The sequence below is a fragment of the Chenopodium album genome, chromosome 2 (genome assembly GCF_948465745.1).
Source record: "Chenopodium album chromosome 2, dcCheAlbu1.1, whole genome shotgun sequence".
NCBI classification, from domain to species: Eukaryota; Viridiplantae; Streptophyta; class Magnoliopsida; order Caryophyllales; family Amaranthaceae; genus Chenopodium; species Chenopodium album.
In genome coordinates this window covers 78,471,770-78,492,655 of record NC_137835.1, presented here as the reverse complement: position 1 = coordinate 78,492,655, position 20,886 = coordinate 78,471,770, and the positions used below count along the sequence as shown (strand labels likewise).

Below are 20,886 nucleotides of genomic sequence, written 5' to 3'. Positions count from 1 at the left end.
AACCTTACCTTTCTCCATACACCCACGTGTCTGACCTGCAAATAATATTTTAGGAGTTCATGGTTACTTAGAGATGTAAACGTTAAAACCATAAAGTTTTTTTTTTTTTTTTTTTTTGTACTCTATACGTAGGCCCGAGGGCTATAAATAAGCATTTAAAATCTTTTCTAATTTAGTATTAATTTAGGAATGTATGACAAAATCACTCGCAAATTAGTGTATTCATAATATATTTTCATTTATTTTTCCCATTTTTAGCTCTTTATTATACTCCACTAGTGTGTGACCCGAGCTTTGCCCCGATTGATACTTTGAATAATTTTATTTTTATATTAGAAGCTTTAAAAGACTTATTAATTTATTTAACATAGGTAAATTAGAATACATTGACATTAATAATTTATTTTGGATTTTTTTGGTTTTTATTCTGTATTCTAATACATGTATGTATTTTCCCTACCTTATAAAAAGTACAAGATTACTCTTATGAATAGTGTTATGCCAATTATGCCCTTCAAAATGTGAATTTACATATATACCCTAATTAATGTGTATAAGTTTTTGTAATGAATAGTGTTTGGACAATTATACCATCTAGACTGCTTATTCACTGTCATTAATAATGATTACTTTTTTCTAAAAAAAAATATTAAGAATAGTGCATGGAATTTATACCCCTTAATATATTTGTTTATATATTTTTCAGATTAAAAAGCTATCAAGAACTAAATTTGTGATATAAGGTTTAATCGAATTGAAAGAGATTTCATCGAAATTAAAAAAAAAAAATCGAAAGAGAATTTGGATATGGCTAGGTATTGCGCACGCATCGCTCGCGTTAACTGCCCTAGTATATATAAATTTGGATTAATAAAACATGAATTAATTCTAGCTAATATGTTAATGCATTTGGTTTCCATTCAATGAGGTTATGAGTTGAAATCTCTTTGTATGCATTTTTAATTAAGATTGTGGCAAGATGCTAAAGGTTGTTGAATGATGATGTGGCGTTATACAGGTGTAAGAAAAGAAACACGTGGCACATACACAATTTTATAAATGTCTTTTAATATATAATACGAAGTATATATATATATATATATATATATATATATATATATATATATATATATATATTACAATGGTAAGAAAAAAAAGAAAACATTAGGAAACCCTCCTCACGAGGGGAATTCCTAGTGCGTTGGAAGAAAGGATGGGAAATAAAGAAGAATTATTACAAGGGACTATATCCATACTATCACTAACTAAATGACCAACATTTGCTATCCAGTCCGCTGCTTGATTTGCCTCTCGAAAGATGTGACGAATGTTATAGTTATCGAAATTGCTAAGAAGTGAACAAATGTCTTGAATAATATGATCAATTTGCCATGGTGCTGACCAGATGCCATTAACGGAGTTGATTACTAAAACGTATAGATATTAGTTATATGCATCCCTAACCCTAAGGGATGTGTGGTATTTTTTTTTTTTTTTTTTTTTGATAAAAAAAATCCATAAAATTTCAAAGTGATTTAGTACTGACAAAACTTAACTTATCTTGCAAATAATTGACCTATAGATTTTACCCAACATTATTTTATACGAGTACTTCGTATGGTTTAGGGTCTGTTCTCTACGGATTATTTTCAATTCACCTCCAATAAGTTCAGTTCAATTCAGTTTAGTTTAGTTCACTTCTTAATTTTTTTCTCTTATAAAATATTCAATTCAGTTCAGTTGAGTTCAGCTCCAATAATAAATTCAGCTCAGCTCAGCTCAATTCAGTCAATCATAACATACTCATATTTTATGTAGTATTTTTATGAATTCATCGAATGTTCTACTTCTACCCCCGTGATTCAACAACAAGAAAATTTTGTAAGCACTTTCACATACATCAATATGTGTACCAAACCACATCTTCCCTCGACTCATTAAAGAGAAAAATTAGGATGTACACTTGGCTACTAAAAATGGTTGAAAAGAATCTGGATCTTGGGAAATTTCCACCAAATTGCCAATGACTAACCACCATTAACATTTTAATATCTTGTAGTTATTATGTAGCTTAATGGCTTAAATGCTACGCTTGGAAAGAGCTTAGTAATTGGGACCACGACTTGGACGTCGTCATTCATTACCGCCTTATACACGGATTTTGCTTTGATCGCTTCTTCTTCAATTTATGTGGTTTGTCTTTGGGTCTTACTTTCAAAGTCTCAAGTTTTCAATACTTATAAACACTTCTTGACTTCTTGTTAATATTATTTCGTGTTTTTAATTATTGACTTATACTATTCAAAAAAAAAAAAAAATTTTGACTTATAACTTATACTCGTAAGTAATATTGCAACATTCATGAACAATTTTCCATGAATAATGATAAAATGCAAACTAATTTCTTATTTTTCTTATATAAGCATGTTTACGCAGTATTAGCTGTTATATATTCTATAATAAGTACTCCCTCCGTCCCCAGAACCACTAACAATGTTAGCGTATCTATATTGGCAAATACCGAACTTAGACCCATTGTGATTATTTAAGAATCGGTGTTTTTTCTGTGTGGCCGGAGTTACTTATTCATGGGATACTCGGTCGATTAAGGGTTACTCTCACACAAAAAACACGCTAACCGACTGAATAACCCATGACCAACTAAATTTCCCCTAAATAAGTAATCTTGAAATAAGTAACTCCAGCCACACGTTGTGACCAACACACGTATAATTTATTATTTTTTTTTTATCCAAATGAGGTTACAGAACCAAGAGAAAGGAAAATAGCAAAACCCAAAAAAAGTAAAAACAAAAGAAAAAAACAGAAAACAAAACTAAGTAGCTAGCTATGGAGGTATTAGACGAGGCATAGCCACGCCTCTAATATCCTCTTCCAAGATTCGACCAAGCTCCGTAGGAGCATTATTGAAGAAAACTAATTGAGAGTCCTGAAATACTCCACAGTTGGCCAACCAATCCACCGCACAATTGCTTTCTCGATATACATGTGTAATCTTGACTTTCCATCGATCATCCTCTAGCAGCTTCTGACAATACTTGATGTCTTGCACACATTCACTTCTCATCAAGTTCCTTTTCTGGATAACTTGAACACATGCCTCATTATCCATTTGAATTTCCAATTTGCCAATCTGAAAGTTTCGAGCTATTTCAAGACCACGAGTGAGGGAGAGAACCTCAGCTCTGAATGAAGAGCAGTAGCCAAAACTAGTTGCAAAATGCTGTGATTAAATTGCCTGTGTAGTCTCGAATAATGGCACCACCACCTGCTGGGCCTGGATTCCCTTTGGCTGCCCCATCGCAATTCATGACGTACCAACCATAAGGTGGGGCGTGCCAAGTGATGTTAGCAGGAATTCGATATTTCTTCCCTAAGCTAGGGTCCCTTGTAGCATCCCAGATCGCCCTTCTAGCCTCGTCATATCTGATTTGAAGGAATGCAACAAAATCAATAGGCATCTCATCTCGTCGATTAAAAACATAGCAATTACGCCATCTCCAAATCCACCACACACAAATACAAAAATATGTAGCCCATGAATCATCATTGATTTGGTCTCTTTCTGTTGCATTTTCAGTAATCCAATCTTTGAGGCTTCCTTGGCAAAATTTGTGCAAAGTATCCTCATTAACCGTCTTCTTCCACACAACTCTCGTTGCTGGGCAATCACACAAGATATGGAGAGTTGTTTCTTCTTGTGCTCCACAAATATAGCATCGAGGACTATCCGTGAGTTTGCGTTTGAATCTATTAAGACTGCTTTAGATGCGGTCATGACAGGCTAGCCAAAGAAAGGCCCTTATTCGTTGCTGAACAGGAGCAGACCAAACAACATCCCAACAATCTTCATCGAGAACATCCGTGTGGTGCTTCATAATGCTTATGACAGATTTGATGGAGAATTTACCCTTATCCCCTTCCTTCCAGTAAAGAAAATCACCCCAATTAGGATCAGGTCTGACCTCGAAGCTTTGGATTTTCTTTGCAGTATTCTGGTCGAGGAATGGCGCAAAGATGTTCCATCTCCAACCCTCACCTTCTTCCTACATCTCCTCGACGGTGGCACCTTCCAATTCCATAGGCATAGGCGTGATAGCGAGGCTACTAATAAGAGGCACATCCGTAGCCCATTTATGGTCCCAAAACAAAGTTTTCGAACCATTGCTAATTGCAGTCCTTAACCCTTCATTCAAGACCTTTGCGTATTCTGTGATACCACTCCAAACATTCGACATCCCTGCTTTAGGTTCAAACATATCCACATCACAACGGCCTTTACAATATTTAGCCCTTAAAACCCGAGACCAAAGAGCATTTGATTAAGAAAGAATTCGCCAACCTAGCTTGGTGAGAAACGCCGCATTAGCTTGCTTCGCAGAAAAAATTCCAACCCCTCCTCCTTTGTAAGACCTCCCAAGAGATCAGGTGAACACCTCGTTTCTCATCATTACCTCCCCAAATAAATTTTCGGGTTTTCTTATCAATTTCTTCACATATGGTCCGAGGAATCTTAGTCGATTGTATGGAGTAAAGGGCCATGGTAGAAATAGTAGACTTAGCAAGGGTAAGTCTACCGGCCATTGAAAGATATTTTGTCTTCCATCCCGCAAGACGCCTATCAATTTTTTCACACAAGTGTTGAAAGGTGGCTTTAGTAACACGGCTTGTGAGAGTTGGCATGCCCAAATACGTACCAAGATCATCAGTGTGTTCCATATGCAAAGCAGCACTTATCTCACGTTGTTGATCGAGGCTCATATTAGCTGAGAAATAGACCCTTGATTTTGCAAGACTAACTTTCTGACCAGAGGCACGACAAAACCTCTCAATGCAACTCTGAATAATTTGGGCTTGATCAACACATATAAAAATTTGTGTTTAATAATACAGTAATACATAGTTTTTTTTTTTACTAAAGTAATACATAGTTGAGATTATTTAAAAACAAAAAAAAGCGCCTTAATTGAGATTATTAAAACCATTTTTCTAAATTATAAAACTATCTTTACCAAACAAGATCTTAGAGTTGAGTTTGAACACACCAAGCTCTTCGTACATTTGTATTGTTGGTGACATGTTTCCTAAACTTGGGCTTACCGCTTACACTTCTAAGCCATCTAGGTTACGGATCCAATAATTAAATAAAAATAATAATAATAATTAAACGAAAAACAAACAACATTAAAATTCCAAAATCCCTGTTAAACCCTCTTTCACTCCTCTCCTCCATACTACCAGCCACCATCTACAAAACCTCTGCAAAACCCTAGGAGAGAGAAAATCTCCACTCTTTCTCCCATCAATGGCGTCCGACGCAATCACTGAACCAGCAACCACCACTGCAACGACGGAAGACATGGAACTCGAGAACCCGCAATCCGGCCCGAAGGATGATGTGAAAAGAGAGAGGGAAGAGGCGGATGATGCCGAGGTGATTGCGAAGAAGCAGAAGGTTGAGGAGGAGAAGTCTGTAGAAGAATCTAGAATGGAGAAGTTGGAAGAGGAGGGAGATGGGAAACCCGAACCCGAAGGCCCGGTTGTTCTCGGGCCTAAGACGTTTGGATCGTCTGTTGAGATGTTTGATTACTTTTATAAGTTGCTGCATCATTGGCCTACTAATATCAATTTTAACAAGGTATTGTAAAGTTTGATTCTTTTGGGTTTGATTGTTTTTCTTAATTATTTGATTAATTGTTTTTGGTGTTAGTATGAGTTAAATTTGTTAGTTTTATTGATTAATGGTGATTATATATATTGACTAGACTATGATTTTTGTAAAGTTTGGGAAATTTGATTTGTGTTTAATGTAGAACAGGGAAGAAAAAAGATTTAATTTGTATGTTTATATGATTTATTTCAGAAAATGAAGACAATTGTTTGAAAACTTAATAAAAAAAAAAAAAAAAACAAAAAACTTTGCTATATGGATGAATGTTTGCCTTGTGGACATGGTGTATAAGTATTTAGTGAAAATATACTAAGATTAGTTTTTGAATAATGGATTTTAGAAAAAGATTCTTCTTAATTAATATAACAAATTTAATTAACCTTTTTAATCAAAAATTTGAATTAAAAAGATAGTTGTAATTTGTTTTTTTTAGTCGATGGTCAATTTGGATGTGAAACTCTCCAGCTTCGAAACCTTTTCCAATTATTATCAATGTTAAGCTATTTCACAAGATATCGAAGTTTAAATGTATTTTCTAAGTTGATCAAAGACTCATTTTTTAATCTCTTTTCGTAAGAGATGCAATTTGATTTCCATTGGTTTTGATCTTAGTGAACAAAGGTCATTACTAATGTTTTGAACCCAATTAGGGTGGAAAGGAATTGTATGAATACCTTTGTAAGACATCTTTCAGTTTTATAGATTAAAATACAGGGATTTCCTTAAAATTAAATCTTGAATAACATCAATTTTGAGATGTTCAAAAAGAAAATAGCCTGTTTGCATACAATTTTCCTGCTTTATTATTTCTTAGCGACAATCAGTTTCTAAGGACATAAGGTCATTATAGGAATACTTTCAGTGAAAGTTTGGGTAGTTTCTTTCCATCTTTTTCTTTTTTGGAGTTGTCATGTTTGCGCAACTTCTTTCTTCCTTTATTTCTTTTTGGACGGAGGAGGGGATGTGAATGTATTGTGCCAAGATTTTGTAAATGGGATAACATGGTGAAGGTTTTGCGGTAGTTCCTTGTTTTAATTTGGGTATAAGTGTATAACAGCATTGCAGTGTAGTGGGAAGGGTGGCTTGATGGTGTTTAGGTTATGAAGGTTGTGGTTGGGAACTTGGGGAGGAGGGGGTTCAGACTTCAGACTTGGGGGCGTTTCAGATTTAGCTAGGTTGTGGTCAACTGAGGGGGGCTAGTCTTGTGCGTGTTGGGGGGTGGATGTTGTTTGTGGTGGAATTGTGTTGGTTGAGGAAGGTGGGCAGGTGGTCATAGTATGGGGGATTCTGGGAGTTTGATGAAGCCCTTGAGGGTCGTGGAAATCAGAGTAGGGAGATTTTAGGGAGCTGAATATTGAGAAAAGGGGAGCCGAATTCCAAGAAACGGCTAACAAACAGCCCCTTAGATCTTAGTTTTATACATGCCTTGAACCTTTGATTATCATTAAGTGGCTCTGGTCATTCCTTTGTTTGTTTCATGCTATGTTCAATGTAATCATCCTGTTCAATGAGGAATGGAAAAGATTAGCTTTATATTTGAAATATACCAAATCTCATCAGTAGGCTTGTGCAGTTATTTTATTGTTTCTTCTTTTTTGCTCATTTGATTGATTTTCAACTTGTATTTTATTTTTATGTCCTTATATATGATCCTGTTCATATGCCTCGGAACTCTGAAGAACATATACTAATTTACTTTCAATAGATTATACTGATATTGTCAAATTCCTTGTATTCCCCTCTTCCAGTATGAGCAATTGGTGCTCCAGGAGCTGATAAACAAAGGTCATCCAGAGCCGGAGAAGAAGATCGGCTCAGGAATTAATGCTTTTGAAATTCGCCAACATCCAGAGTGGAAAAGTCGCTGTTTCTTTGTCATAAGAGCTGATGAATCTGTAGAAGACTTTAGTTTCAGGAAGTGTGTAGATCACATTCTGCCTTTGCCAGAAAATATGAAGATTAAAACTGATGTGAACAAGGCATTGGGTGGTGGTAAAGGTAGTGGTGGCGGGGGAAGAGGGGGTGGGCGTGGTCGTGGTAGGGGAAGAGGTGGGGGAAGAGGGGGCAACAAGTTTAGAAGGTGAAAGCTGACCTAAGTTAACTTAGAGCTTGTAAGAGTATTATTGCCAGATATGCAGGTGCTACTATGCCTATATTGTTGCACCAAATCTATGTAATATCAAGTTTTGGCTACAATTTTATGAATAACTTCTTCCTTTAAGGTTATTAACTTGTGTGTGTGTGGATTTTTTTTACTTGCTATATTTCTCCATTGATTTTGGGAAGGATTGCAGTTGGTGTCACTGTCAACTGGTATTAAAGGGAAATGGCCGAATATTATTTTGGCATGGCCAAATCACTTTTATTATCAAGGCGCAATCTGCCAACCAAGTACTTCCTACGGAGTATATACTACCTCTGTTACAGTTTATGTGCAACGATTTGACATAAAGCAGAGAGGGAAAATGTCTTATCGTTGCACATAACCTGTAACAGAGGTAGTATTAATTAATGTATTATGCATTCCGGGGTAGGCAATGCAGCATTATATGACAGATAAATGATTTCCGTTGCCAACAAAGATGATTTTTTTTATTTTCTAAATTTTAGTTATAATTTAATTTTCGAAAATAATTTTAAAAAGATAAAAATAGATTTATATAAAAAAAAAATAATTACGTATCTTTAAAAAAAATACATTTATTTACAATTATACATACATGTATAGTACATTTAGGTTTTTAAAAATAAATTAAAAAAAAGACCAATCATAATATGACACATCATCATGTTATGGTGTCATTTTTCAAAAAATAACACAGGAGAAACATCCGTAGAAGACTAATTTCAGGAAGTGTGTAGATCACATTCTGCCTTTGTCAGCGGTATTACATGAAGTTAGGAATACAGCCTTACAGGGCAACAACCAACTATTTTGGCATGGACAAAATCCTACAAGTATGTAGGCAATGCAGCATTCTATGACGATGAATGATTTTGATTGTTGCAAAAATTTTCTCAAGCACTATTCTGCAGTGTCGATTAGGTTTTCAAATAACCCAAATAAAATTCAAGTATGTAGAGAATGAATTAAAATCAAGGGGAGAGAGGTCTTGAGTAGGCTAGAGTGCGAATTGGACTTCTCCAAATTTTAGCCGTCCCTAATAATGTTACTCCGTAGTTGTAACTACTCGTAATCAAGTCCATATGATGTACGGATTGTGAAGTCTCGAATTTCTTTACTTTTACAGTATTCCCTCTGTCCCTTAATACAAGAGTAAAGTAAAAATACGGTCCCTTAACTTTGGTATAAGTTTGATTTAGGTCCCTCAACTTTCAAAAGTCTGATTTTGGTCCCTCCACCACCACTGAAGACTTATTCCGGCAAAATAATTGATGACTAGACAAAGTTTAGGGACAAAATTGCTGAGTTGTCAAATGAAGGGAAAAGTTTAGGGACCTTGCCCATATGACGTGGCATTTTTTATTAATATTGGTGAAAGTTTAGGGACCTTGACAGTCCATTTTCCCCCAAAATGGGTATTAACTTAGGTGATATAATCAGAAGGCTCCATTTATTCCTTTAGAAATTAGAAGCCCACAAGAGTACTTTTCATCACAAAATTGTATTACGCCATTGTTGCTGATGTCGGGTTGGGAATTTGGCGAAACAAGGGAGCAAAAAGAGTTCAAGCTTGCGAAAGTATCATCTGCCGAAGGTAATGCCATCCTCTAATTTGGAAATTCTTATATGTGACATGAATTGTATAATCAGCACGAAAATCATTAAAAAAATTCCAAAGTCCCTAAACTTTAGTACAGTCAGCATTAGAAGTCCCTAAACTTTGGTCCAGTCAGCAATTAAATAATAGCAAGGTCCCTAAACTTTGCTGACTCATTCTTATAGCCACCACAATTGATGAGTCATTGGTGGTGGAGGGACCAAAATCAAACTTTTGAAAGTTGAGGGATCTAAATCAAACTTATACCAAAGTTTAGGGACCGTATTTGGTCTTTACTCCTTAATACAATGCCTCTTTCTCTTTATTATGTGAGGAATAAATGCGCAAAAGAGGCATTGTATTAAGAGACGGAGGGAATACTATATATCACAATCACAAAACCGTTGCTCAATGTGTCATGTACGACTCCATGACCAAAGTCATCCACCATCTTTCTTGGGATTTAGAGTAATTTTGCGCCTCCAGTAAATGTAAATGAATGCAGAATTATTTTATTCCACAAATTCAATCATCTTCATTATTCCGTTAAGATAATGATGGAACAGTGAATGTACATAAATGATCAATCAAAATGAATTGTACTAGTACGTAAATTCCATTATTTGTATGAGTGTGACATTGATTTTTGTTATTAATAGCACATTTTAATTTACAAGCCAAAACTGTTAAATTATTTATTTCAAGTAATCTTTTCCGATTTGGAGTACACTTTGTACAATTACCGGAGTATCTTTTTAGCCTGTCATAATAATTAAGAGTATCATTTTACATATTCAAGAAATAAGCATCTTTTTCCAACATTACACTCTTGTAAATATCAAATCTAATCCATCACTAAACTAAAAAGTATGTGTATATATATACTCTTATCCGAGTGTATAATTATAGTTGTAATTTATAACTCGTATTTTTAGATCAACAATTATATACATGTGTTAACATAGAATATATATCATACTCGTAATTTTTTTGGTGTTTAGAGAGCCACATGGACAGATGATGAGATTTAATCCTAAGATCTCTTAGAACCGAGGAAACTTTAACCACTTGAGCTATCCCTTACTCTCAACATAGAGCATAGTTTACTTATACATATACAAGTAGTATATAGATTGAATTTGTGAGCTATGTATCTCTATAAATAATGTACTACGTGTCTCTACTGCTAAACAATGGATATATCGTATACCTAAATGTTAGAATTGTACTAACAAAATACTTAGCACTTAAATACCGGAGTAAAATTTTTTTAGAAAATGCTCATTGAACAAATTTATTTGGAGAGAATTAAATCAAAGTACGGGAGTATATGGAGTATGTAATTTATGTGCACTAATAATTAATTAATCACACTTGGTACGATCCAATAATGAGTAAGACCACTCACTAATAATTCCATAACTTAACGTGGTAATTAAAAACCATCATATGCCGTCACATAAATTAAATGTAACAATTAGCAAAAATCTCTTAATATTCCCTTTTCATTTAGTATTTCTGTCGTATATGAACACTAGTATAAATATATATATATATCTAAACTGATCAAACTCGTGTTTTACGACCCTTCAAAGCCATTTTTTTTTTATAAATTACATTATCCTTCTCTCCCTTTTACTTATGTGGAGCAATAATAATCTTGCTCGTCGGTCTCTTTCAAAGAATGACGAACTTCACTCTATTCAATCTCATCAATATCTTGATCCCAATAAGTAAGGATTACTTGATTTTTCTTTTGTCTAAGTATTTAACATGTAAATATGTCATCCATAGTAAGTCGCACAACTTATAATTGTAATATGTTTTAGAACACATGATTCAACAATTGGGGATTTTTCTATTTTTTTCCTAACGTGACTAAGTACGTTGAACACGATTATACTTCTCGTTATTTGGGGTTTTTATTTTACATACTACTATAATAAACTCGGAGGTTCTAATTTTTTTTTTTATATAATTAATCGCATTTGGATGATTTGGATAATATTTTTTTTTTTCTTATTTCGGTAAAGTGGATATAATATTCCATGTGATTGGCAATACCAGCTTCCCTTGGATGTGAGCATGATGGATGCAACGCCGTTGATAGAATGCTTTCCAAATGATCCTACTTATCCTTTCTTTACATCCCTTGATATTGTGTCAAACTTCACTATTCCACATGTTATTGAAGGTAATGTTATTATTTACGTGTTAACGTGTATAGTAATTTACAATTTATTTATTTATTTTTTTTAATTATAATTTGGCATAAACTTATGCAATTGTATCTATATTCTAGTAGTATCCAAGATTTGTGGAAGAGTTGTCTTAATTTAGTATGAAAACGTACATGTACATTATACTCTTATGTACTCCTACGTGATCATTAGTAAAAAGGTCTATAAGATGGAAATTTTGTTTTTGATGGATTAGGCAAAAAATTCATGTTTTAAATGCGCGAATTTCCCTCACCCTATCATGAAAAAAAAAATAAAAATATATTAGTCACGTTTTGGTTAAATTACATACGTTTCAGTCAAACATAAAGTCTATTTGCTTTGCTTGATTATTATATTACTATTAGTACTGTACCACGGAGTAGTTTCCATATTTGTTTGTGAAGAATATCAACTCGCTAGTAGATTAATATATATAAAATCATAAATTTTTTAATTTTTGACACAAAATCACTAATAAGGATCCTAGTATGTAATACTACGTTCGTAACTATTGCATGGTCAATGTGCTTATTAAGCAAAATGTTCATGCAGACAACAGCACCATGTACAATGACTATGGACATGGATTTGAGGGGTTGCAAGACTTGGAGTTGGAGAGCGTGCCGCCGCCATTGGCATTGTGCAATGATGAATCTGATTATAGAAAGGATAATCTCCATGAAAACAAGATTAATAACGAGTTAAGATCATCTGAAGAACAAGAAAATTACAACAACAATAATAATAATAATAATAATAATAATAATAATAATAATAATTGTTCGTCTAAGGCACTTTCAAAGGAGATAATTAGCCAGTATTTTTACATGCCAATAACAAGGGCAGCTAAAGAACTTAACGTTGGCTTAACTTTGCTCAAGAAAAGATGCAGAGAGTTGGGCATTCAAAGATGGCCTCATAGGAAGCTCATGAGCCTCCAAACTTTAATCAGGAATGTTCAGGTAATTAATTTTATTCTAATTTGTTGCTAGCTAGGTAATTTAATCATTTTTATCATTTTATTAATTATCACATTAATTTTACGTACAATTTCCTTATATCTCGTGAATATTAACAAGGTCCATTAACAAGAAAGAGTTATGTGACCATAATGCAACTTGTGACACTAAATGAGCAAGTGCTTTAAGAGTTTAGGTAGGTTACACTAAATACTATACCGATATAGGTATTGATGATCAAGTACATGTTAAAAGATGACGACAAAGAAATGATTTTAAATTAAATATAAGGACAATACATTTTTCTTTATCGAACAAACTTTGCAGCTTTTACTGTCTCTATTTGAATTTAACTGTCACATTTATATTAGTCTAATATAATGTGCATTGTCACGGTAAGTTTGATTGATTCAATTGTGCCACGAATATATACGTACGTGTAGGAGATGGGAAAGGAGGGAGGAGATAAAAATGAAGCAAAGCTAAGAGAAGCCATCCAAATTCTAGAGCAAGAAAAGAAATTGATGGAAAAAATGCCTGACCTACAACTTGAAACTAGAACAAAGAGACTTAGGCAAGCTTGCTTTAAGGCAAATTACAAGAAAAGAAAGATGATCAACAACTTGAATTACGATGTAAGCTCCCAATCTTCTTCTTCTTGTGCTAGCAACTCAACCGATTACACGAATTTTGGGACTAGCAAGGGTGATGATCAATATGGAGATGATGTTGTGGATGCTATGGATGACGTGAACTTTTCTTACTTTTGCTCATGATCAATTTGTTCATGGTGATATAAGTTTAGTTTTAAAGGGCATAATAACAAGAGTTACATCTTGTAACTCTGTTGCAACTTTTGTTTAGTTTACCTTAATTTAGATTATGGAAGGAAAGAAAAATGGTAAGTTGATGTAGTTTTTGCTTGGATGTTTTTCTTATAACTTGTTACTTGTAGCAATTAGTACCAATATATCTAACCTTCCAACTATAATATTCTTATTGTTAAAACTAAAAAATAAAAGTAAAACTCGTATGATATATATCAATTTAGTATGGTATATTGTACCAATAACTACGCATCCAATTGATGATTTTATTTCTTATCTTAAAAAAAATCCAAATGAAAGAGTTCGTATTTAGGAAAAATTGCCTAGAATAATCCGACCTTTAGCTCATCCGTCCAAAATAATTCTTCTTTTCGATTATTTTTTAATAATCTGACCTTTATACCTCCTCCGCTTTAAATAGTCCCAACCGGTCATCAAACTTGTTATTACAAGTTGCTAGACACATGTCAGCTTATGATGTCTAAAAAAAATAAAATTGAAAAAAAAAAAGAAAGAAATTAAAAAAAAAAAAAGAAAAAGAAAAAAATAATAATAAAAAAACCCAAACTCAGATTTGGCAGCCCAGCCACCAGCCTCTACCATATCCCTTCCCAACCCCCGTTTCCGGCCGACCTGAAGCCCATCACCAGCCCGCAACAGCACCAAAACTGCAGCGACACTGATGCTGCTCCTCCTTCGCAAATGCACACTACTAAATCTCGACAATAACCCTTACTTAATCCAACAATCCATCATTCAGGGTTTAAAATTGTCACCGGCCTTGAGCTTGGTGCATTAACCCATCCTTCCTTAAAAACAAGTTCTTTACAGTTTCTCCGTTTCAAAAACACAATCATGACATGAACTGTCAGTAAATGAGAAACGAATTGGGATTTTACTACATTTCCATTTGTTAGAATTGAACTAATAAGGAGGGAGTAGTAGATTAGTAATGGTCCAGATAACCAATGTCGTATGGCCATATATAATTCAACCCCATTAAATCATCTCAATTGTATAAATACTCTTCTTAGATAAAAACTATGTGTAATACTTTGAGAGTTTCTGATCTCCAAGTTCTTAACTTTCTACAAATTCAGCCCCAAAATTAATTTTCAGTGGTTGGGCTGGGAAGAGGAGGAGGTTCAGTGGTTGGTCTGGGTAGAGGAGAACATTTCGATGGTTAGGCTGGGTAGGGGAGGTGGTTTCGGTGGGGTCTGCCGGAAAGAGTTTCTTTTTCTTTTGTCCAATTATCCGGTGACACGTGTGCAACACAATCCCAAATTACAAATGGTAACTTGTTTAGCCGGTTTCAAGTCACTTGGGACTATTGAGAGCAGATCGGATATAAAGGTCGGATTATTAAAAAATAATCGAAAAGTGAGATTATTTTGGGCGGATGAGCTAAAGGTCGGATTATTCTGGGTAATTTTTCCTTGTATTTATCATAGAATTGTCATATATATTGTAAAATTTTATGTAAGAAGGTGTTTTAACTCAATTATTCGTTTGCAATGTTTAAGATTAATAAAAGGAATGACAAAAAGTACAATTTCTACTAGGTGTTGATACAAATACTTTAGCTGCTATCTAGATTTAGAGTGATTTTATCACTAATCTTGATGAGGAGTCTTTAACAATTAACAGGGTTAAAGTCTTAACTGAGCTTTTGAAAATAAAATCATGCTCAAGACTTTCAAGTGAAGTCGTGAAGAAGCATAACTTTTTGGTGCTAACAAAAAGCATAAACTGAGAATGCCGACTTTTCTCTTGTAATTTCTTTCTTTCTTTAATGTAGATGTCAACTAATTTAGTTGGTTAAAGTTTAAAGAATTAATAACCAAGATTTAAAATCAATTGCCGTCTACTAATTTGAATATTATATTTATATGAGTCTTCCTGTAATCCCGTCTACTTATATAAGTTCAAATATTGTATAACTCTTATTAATAAAAAAATTACACGTAGAACCTGTTCACATTTACTTAATTTTAGTTCAGTTCAGCTTAGTTCGCTCCAATCAATTCAACTCAATTCAACTCCAATCAGTTCATGATACAAGAGAAATAAGAAGAAAAGATATTTTAGTCGAGAGAATCTTTCTCTTAGGGTCATGCCTTATTAATGCACCTTAGGTTATAATTTTAATTAAGAAATGAATTAACAATCCTATCTCTCTTCTCTTCTTTCTCTAAACTTCTTCTTCCTCAAGTTTCCTTTCCTCCATTTTCCCCTGTTCTGGTATTTTCTTCTCGCACTAAACCCCCTTATCAGTTCAGTTTAATAAATGTGAACAAATCCGTAAATTAAAAATGTGACCGTTTAGAAAGACAAACACTTGTGAAAACTTACCAAGTTTAGGCGCGAAGTCTAGTCGACTATCCCAGCACCTATGCCTATGAGCTATGACCCCAACTTCCCTCCTCCGTCGTCCTTCTTCCGTCACCTCCATTTTCTTCCTTCGTCTCTTCTCTTCATCTTCTTCCTCTTCTCTCTCTCTTCTCGAAGAAGACGACTCTGCAACTCTTCCCAACTTCATTCCTGAACAACCCAGTTTTCAAAAACATAATCAATGGCGGCAAACCCTAGAATCCCACCTCCAAAGAAGAGAACACTTGTTTTCTCTCTTACAATCTTGTTCTACTCATACCCATTTCCTTCAACTCCATACCCAATTCATCTGCACTGATCTTATTCAACATCCTCGTCTTTCTCTCAAGTTCCTTGCTCGAGCTGTCAGAATTTGCCCTCAGAATGTTGGGTACCTTTTTCGAATTTTCAACCAGATTTTGATGCCTACTTCTTGGCATTGTAATACCATGATTAGGGCTTTTTCTTGTAGTGAAATCCCTTCTGATGGGGTTAGGTTTTATCGGATGATGAAGCGGGAAGGTATCAAATCGAATCAGCTTACCCTTTCGTTTTGTATTGATTGTTGTACTAAGAATTCTGCTTTGATTGAGGGAATGCAGATTCATAAGAGTGTTTTGGTTGATGGGTATGAGAGTGATTGTGTTTTGATGACTTCTTTGATGGAGTTGTATTCGGGTTGTGGGCGGTGTGATGATGCGTGTAAGGTGTTTGATGATATGCTTCAAAGAGATGCGGTTGCTTATAACGCGTTGATTTCTTGTTTTGTGAATAATAAGAGGACTAGAGATGCTTTGTCTGTGTATAAATCTATGCTGACCCTGGAAAGAGATTGTAGACCTGATGAAGTTTCTTGCTTGCTATTGATTCAAGCTTGTGGTGAATTAGGCGCGGTAGATTTTGGTAGGAGTGTTGTGAATTACATGGAGAAAAATGGTTATGGTATGTCAATGAGGCTAAGTAATGCTCTTATTACCATGTATTCGAAATGTGGGTGTGTGGACGATGCATATTGTATCTTTGAAAGAATGCCTACAAAGAACTTGGTCTCGTTTAGTTCGATGATATCAGGCTTTGGGATCAATGGGTATGGGAAACATGCCATTGAACTGTTTAGGGAGATGCATAGGATGGGCATTGCCCCTGATGCTAAGGCTATTACCGCGGTATTATATGCCTGCAGTCATAGAGGGTTGCTGGATGAGGGTTTGCTGATTTTTGAAAAGATGACTCAGGAGTATGGGATACATCCGAATATCCATCATTATGGGTGTGTTGTTGATATATTAGGCCGTGCTGGTTCACTTGACCAAGCATATGATCTTATTGTATCCATGGAAGATAAACCGGACATAAAAGTTTGGAGGACCTTGCTCATGGCTTCTAGAATGCACAAGAATTTTGGCCTGGCAGAAAGAGTGATTGAGCATATAACGGAACTTAAGGCCCAAGAGGCAGGGGATTATATTCTGTTGTTGAATACTTATTCTTCAAATGGCAAATGGGATAAAGTAAGAGAACTAAGGAAATTTATGGAAGAACAAGGAATCCTTACAGTGGGGTGTAGTACTATTGAAGTGAAGGGAATGGTGCATGAATTTGTTGTAGGCAATGTTTCGCATCCACAAAACAATGATATTTATGAAATGTTCAATGAAATCTTGCAACAATTGAAGATTGCTGGATATGTGCCAGAAGCATCATCAGAATTACACGACTTAGATTTGATTGAGAAGCAAACTGCAGTCTCTTTTCATAGTGAAAAACTAGCTATTGCTTTTGGAGTCCTCTCTACTCCCCCTAGCACAACAATTAGAGTTGCCAACAGTGCTCAGATTTGTGATGATTGCCACAACTTTGCTAAGGTTTTTTCTGCTGTTTATAATCGAAAAGTGATAATCAGTGATCCAAACAGGATTCATCATTTTAGAGAAGGAAAATGCTCCTGTGATGACTTCTGGTAGGTGCTAGGCAAGTAGTGGTACGCCATGAAGTTTACGAATTATGATGTAATGGAGCAGTTATATGATCTACTTCCATATTGAGGATAATACTTGAAACATACTAGTAAATTAACACTTCAAATTATAGCTAACTTGCTGACAGAAACAACTTTTCTTGGGTTGATGTATAATTGGTAGCTGTGTGCTGTCATGGAGTATTTTTCAATCCTATGATACTCTTATGATTCTTATGAATTTGAGAAGCACATATTCCAGAAGAGAAACTATATGAATTGCAGCTGTTCGTGCACTTTCTTGACTTTTATAGTTTTATCTATATGTTTCTATTTATGGGAACTAGTCTGTTAATTGCAGGAACAACTAATATATACAGAAAAATATTTCTCAAATAAAAACCAGAAAATCAAACAGTTTGTTCTTAAAAATGAGAATTTTTTAAACCAAATGAAGCCTCTTGCCGAACTTAGCCTTGCACAAGTATCAAATGCTGCATGTTTTATTACTTCTCTTGTAAATTAGTTTGGTGGACTGTGTGAACTGCAGACTGATAAGCATACACAATTGTAAGAGTTAGAATTACAAATATGAATTATTGTGTCAATCTCCTCAAATTTATGTAGTTACAGGTTGCTTGTGGACAAAAGCCACCCCTTTATCAATACTTGCCTTGAGTTCAGGCTTTAGAGCCTCCAACGCCTTGGCTTCAAACTCAGTCAATCCCTGCAATTCTGAGGGAATGAAAGCCTCAACACCTTTCCTCCCAAGCTTAATCCGTGAGGCAAAGAATGGAAGCTCAGTCAAATTTGACTCTACGTAAGCACACTCATAAACATCTGCATCTCCATCCAAAGCCCTCAGAGATGACTCCACAAATCTCGCAGCAGCATATGCCATTGACAGTGTAGCAGAACCTTCTCCAGCCTTCGCCTCCACCACCTCTGTCCCCGCATTTTGGATTCTTAGAGTCAATTCTTGCACTTCTTCATCAGTGAAACTCACTGATGGCCTTGTTTTTGACAGGATGGGCAGAATAGTGATCCCGGCATGCCCTCCCACCACGGGAACATCAACATCAATCAGCTTCAAGTTTTTCTTCTTAGCAACAAATGTGTTTGATCTTACAACATCTAATGTGGTAACCCCAAAGAGCTTCTTTGGGTCGTAAACTCCCTTCAGCTTCAGTACTTCTGCTGCTATGGGAACCATGGAGTTCACTGGGTTAGTTATTATGTGGATGAATGCTTGAGGGCAGTTATCAGCAACAGCCTCAATCAAACTCTTGACAATACTGGCATTTGTGTTGAATAGGTCATCCCGAGTCATACCAGGTTTCCGTGGGACTCCTGCAGGGATGACTACAACATCCACACCCTTCAAAGAGTCAGCAAGCTCAGAAGTCCCAGTAAAACCGATCACTTTAGCTGGTGTATTGCAGTGAGCAACATCTGCCGTAATTCCTTTCACATTGGCTATATCATAAAGATTTATGTCCGAAACTAAGGGAGACATTTTGACCAGAAGCGAGAGTGGCTGTCCAATTCCTCCTGCAGCACCTAGGATAGCCACTTTGTAATAAGATGCTTGAGGATTTAAGTGATGTTGGTAATTCTTACAGTACTTTTGAGATCTTGGAGCAAAAGTTCGTACTAGAGCTGCATTACTTTCCCTTCCTAAGAAAGAAGTTTCTGATTCACAGGTTACATCAGCAGCAGCCTTAAGGCCACTGAAACCTCTGAGAGGGTATTGGGAATTTACAGTTATAGTTGCTGGTTTTATCTGATGAGGAAGGTTGGGTTTAGGATTGACACACGGGGATGCAATCGAATAAATCGATGCTGCTCTTGCTGCCATTCTGGATTCCTACAGAACCAATAAAACCCACATATTGGCACAAATTTAGAAGCAGTATTGATCATATTATCTTAGAAACTGTGAAAACTGTTTATGACAGCAAATCAATTACTTGGTTGCTATTGGACTATTGGTACTATACTACCTTGAACTTCCTCCTTTTCTATCATCTATTAATGCAACAATGTATTATTATAAATCACTTTAAACTTCTTATGCAATAAACTTGTCAGTTTCCAATATCAATACAGTAACTTGCTTGTAACTAACTAGTCTAAATACTAGTATCTTTTCTGAATACAAAATTGCAGTACCCTTTTATTCCAATTACAGCTCACGAAAATCGACCAATAATGAAGTTAAAAGAAAAGAGAGAGAGAGAGAGGGAGGGAGAGAGAGAGAGAGAGAGAAACCTGGTAAAGGCAAACTGTAGGCAGGTCCTTAGTATTCGAGCGGTTGGAGTTGGAGCAACAAACAGGCAGCAAGATGAGCAACTACACACGGACCTCTGTTTGTTTTTTGGCCTTTTTCAGCTATCTACATCTACCAGTTTCTAAACTTTATTGTATGTTTTTTTATATGATTATTATTTTTTATATGTGAAGGAAATTCTCTGTTTGTTGATATCATGATATAGCAATGATTAACATAGACCATAATCACATATTGTTAGCTTCAGTAGTTCCGTACCCACTACCCAGCCCAGCCCTGCTCCTATTGAGCCTATTGGGCCAATATATTGGGTAGAGCTCGCCCAAAATATATTTGCCCGCCATTTAAAGTGGATGAAAAAGTCGGGTTGATATGGGATCAAGCAAGATAACTCATATATACTTCCTCTGCTCACTTTTAGGTGTAACATTTAGACCTTCTTACTTATTAGTGTTGGATATTTATGTTGTAAATATTTTGTATTAATGAAGAATTATGTAGAGTAGTGTCGTATGACAATTTGTATGACTATTGGATTGTATTTTTGGATAATTGTAACTCTTCATTGGTCATTGTTAATGTGGATAATTGTATTATTTCATTATTAACTATTCATTAGTTATAATGGATAATTGTATCTTTTCATTACTTGCATCTTTTCATTCACGTTTCTTTGTCTATAAATAGTGGTTGGTTGTTTTGATTTATGAAGAGAGAATATTAGTTTTATTTACTCTCTCAAGAGACACATGCATATAGTTGCGGTTACTCTAATCTAGTTTGTTCGCTGGTTTCTTATAATTACAATACCATTTTATAAGAAACGAAACCCGTTCTATCCTGGGAG

At 35.1% G+C, this 20,886-nt stretch overlaps 3 protein-coding genes and 2 pseudogenes across 4 annotated transcripts; 3 read left to right on the top strand and 2 right to left on the bottom strand.

Moving 5' to 3' along the window:
- Positions 1-4,067: 4,067 nt before the first annotated feature.
- LOC145576513 (uncharacterized) lies at positions 4,068-4,782 on the bottom strand. The gene is made up of 2 exons (XM_081634264.1): positions 4,458-4,782; positions 4,068-4,297 (listed from the first exon to the last, which is right to left on the bottom strand). Exons 1-2 carry the CDS (start codon positions 4,780-4,782, stop codon positions 4,068-4,070), a joined length of 555 nt encoding a protein of 184 aa, XP_081490390.1.
- A 415-nt stretch (positions 4,783-5,197) lies between these two features.
- On the top strand, positions 5,198-7,913 carry LOC145588839 (protein EMBRYO DEFECTIVE 514-like). The gene is made up of 2 exons (XM_081645439.1): positions 5,198-5,659; positions 7,441-7,913. Exons 1-2 carry the CDS (start codon positions 5,327-5,329, stop codon positions 7,774-7,776), a joined length of 669 nt encoding a protein of 222 aa, XP_081501565.1. The 5' UTR covers positions 5,198-5,326; the 3' UTR covers positions 7,777-7,913.
- A 671-nt stretch (positions 7,914-8,584) lies between these two features.
- On the top strand, positions 8,585-13,371 carry LOC145576502 (uncharacterized). The gene is made up of 5 exons (XM_081634255.1): positions 8,585-8,650; positions 11,482-11,608; positions 12,189-12,336; positions 12,478-12,598; positions 13,039-13,371. Exons 1-5 carry the CDS (start codon positions 8,585-8,587, stop codon positions 13,369-13,371), a joined length of 795 nt encoding a protein of 264 aa, XP_081490381.1.
- Positions 13,372-15,827: 2,456 nt separating this feature from the next.
- On the top strand, positions 15,828-18,037 carry LOC145588832 (pentatricopeptide repeat-containing protein At3g47530 pseudogene; annotated as a pseudogene).
- A 197-nt stretch (positions 18,038-18,234) lies between these two features.
- LOC145588825 (malate dehydrogenase, chloroplastic pseudogene) lies at positions 18,235-20,263 on the bottom strand (annotated as a pseudogene). Its single transcript, XR_014101622.1, has 2 exons — positions 20,021-20,263; positions 18,235-19,616 (listed from the first exon to the last, which is right to left on the bottom strand). The product of XR_014101622.1 is annotated as a malate dehydrogenase, chloroplastic pseudogene (transcript).
- Positions 20,264-20,886: the final 623 nt, after the last annotated feature.

What these genes read in the sequence shown, in the direction of transcription:
- LOC145576513 (XM_081634264.1), bottom strand. Translation starts at nt 4,782, where the DNA reads ATGAGCCTCGATCAACAACGTGAGATAAGTGCTGCTTTGCATATGGAA. An exon ending in AGGTAATGATGAGAAACGAG is followed by an intron (nt 4,298 to 4,457) that starts GTGTTCACCTGA and finishes AATATTGTAAAG; the next exon opens with GCCGTTGTGATGTGGATATG.
- LOC145588839 (XM_081645439.1), top strand. Translation starts at nt 5,327, where the DNA reads ATGGCGTCCGACGCAATCACTGAACCAGCAACCACCACTGCAACGACG. An exon ending in CTAATATCAATTTTAACAAG is followed by an intron (nt 5,660 to 7,440) that starts GTATTGTAAAGT and finishes CCCCTCTTCCAG; the next exon opens with TATGAGCAATTGGTGCTCCA.
- LOC145576502 (XM_081634255.1), top strand. Translation starts at nt 8,585, where the DNA reads ATGAAGTTAGGAATACAGCCTTACAGGGCAACAACCAACTATTTTGGC. An exon ending in GCATGGACAAAATCCTACAA is followed by an intron (nt 8,651 to 11,481) that starts GTATGTAGGCAA and finishes TGGCAATACCAG; the next exon opens with CTTCCCTTGGATGTGAGCAT. An exon ending in CTTTAATCAGGAATGTTCAG is followed by an intron (nt 12,599 to 13,038) that starts GTAATTAATTTT and finishes ACGTACGTGTAG; the next exon opens with GAGATGGGAAAGGAGGGAGG.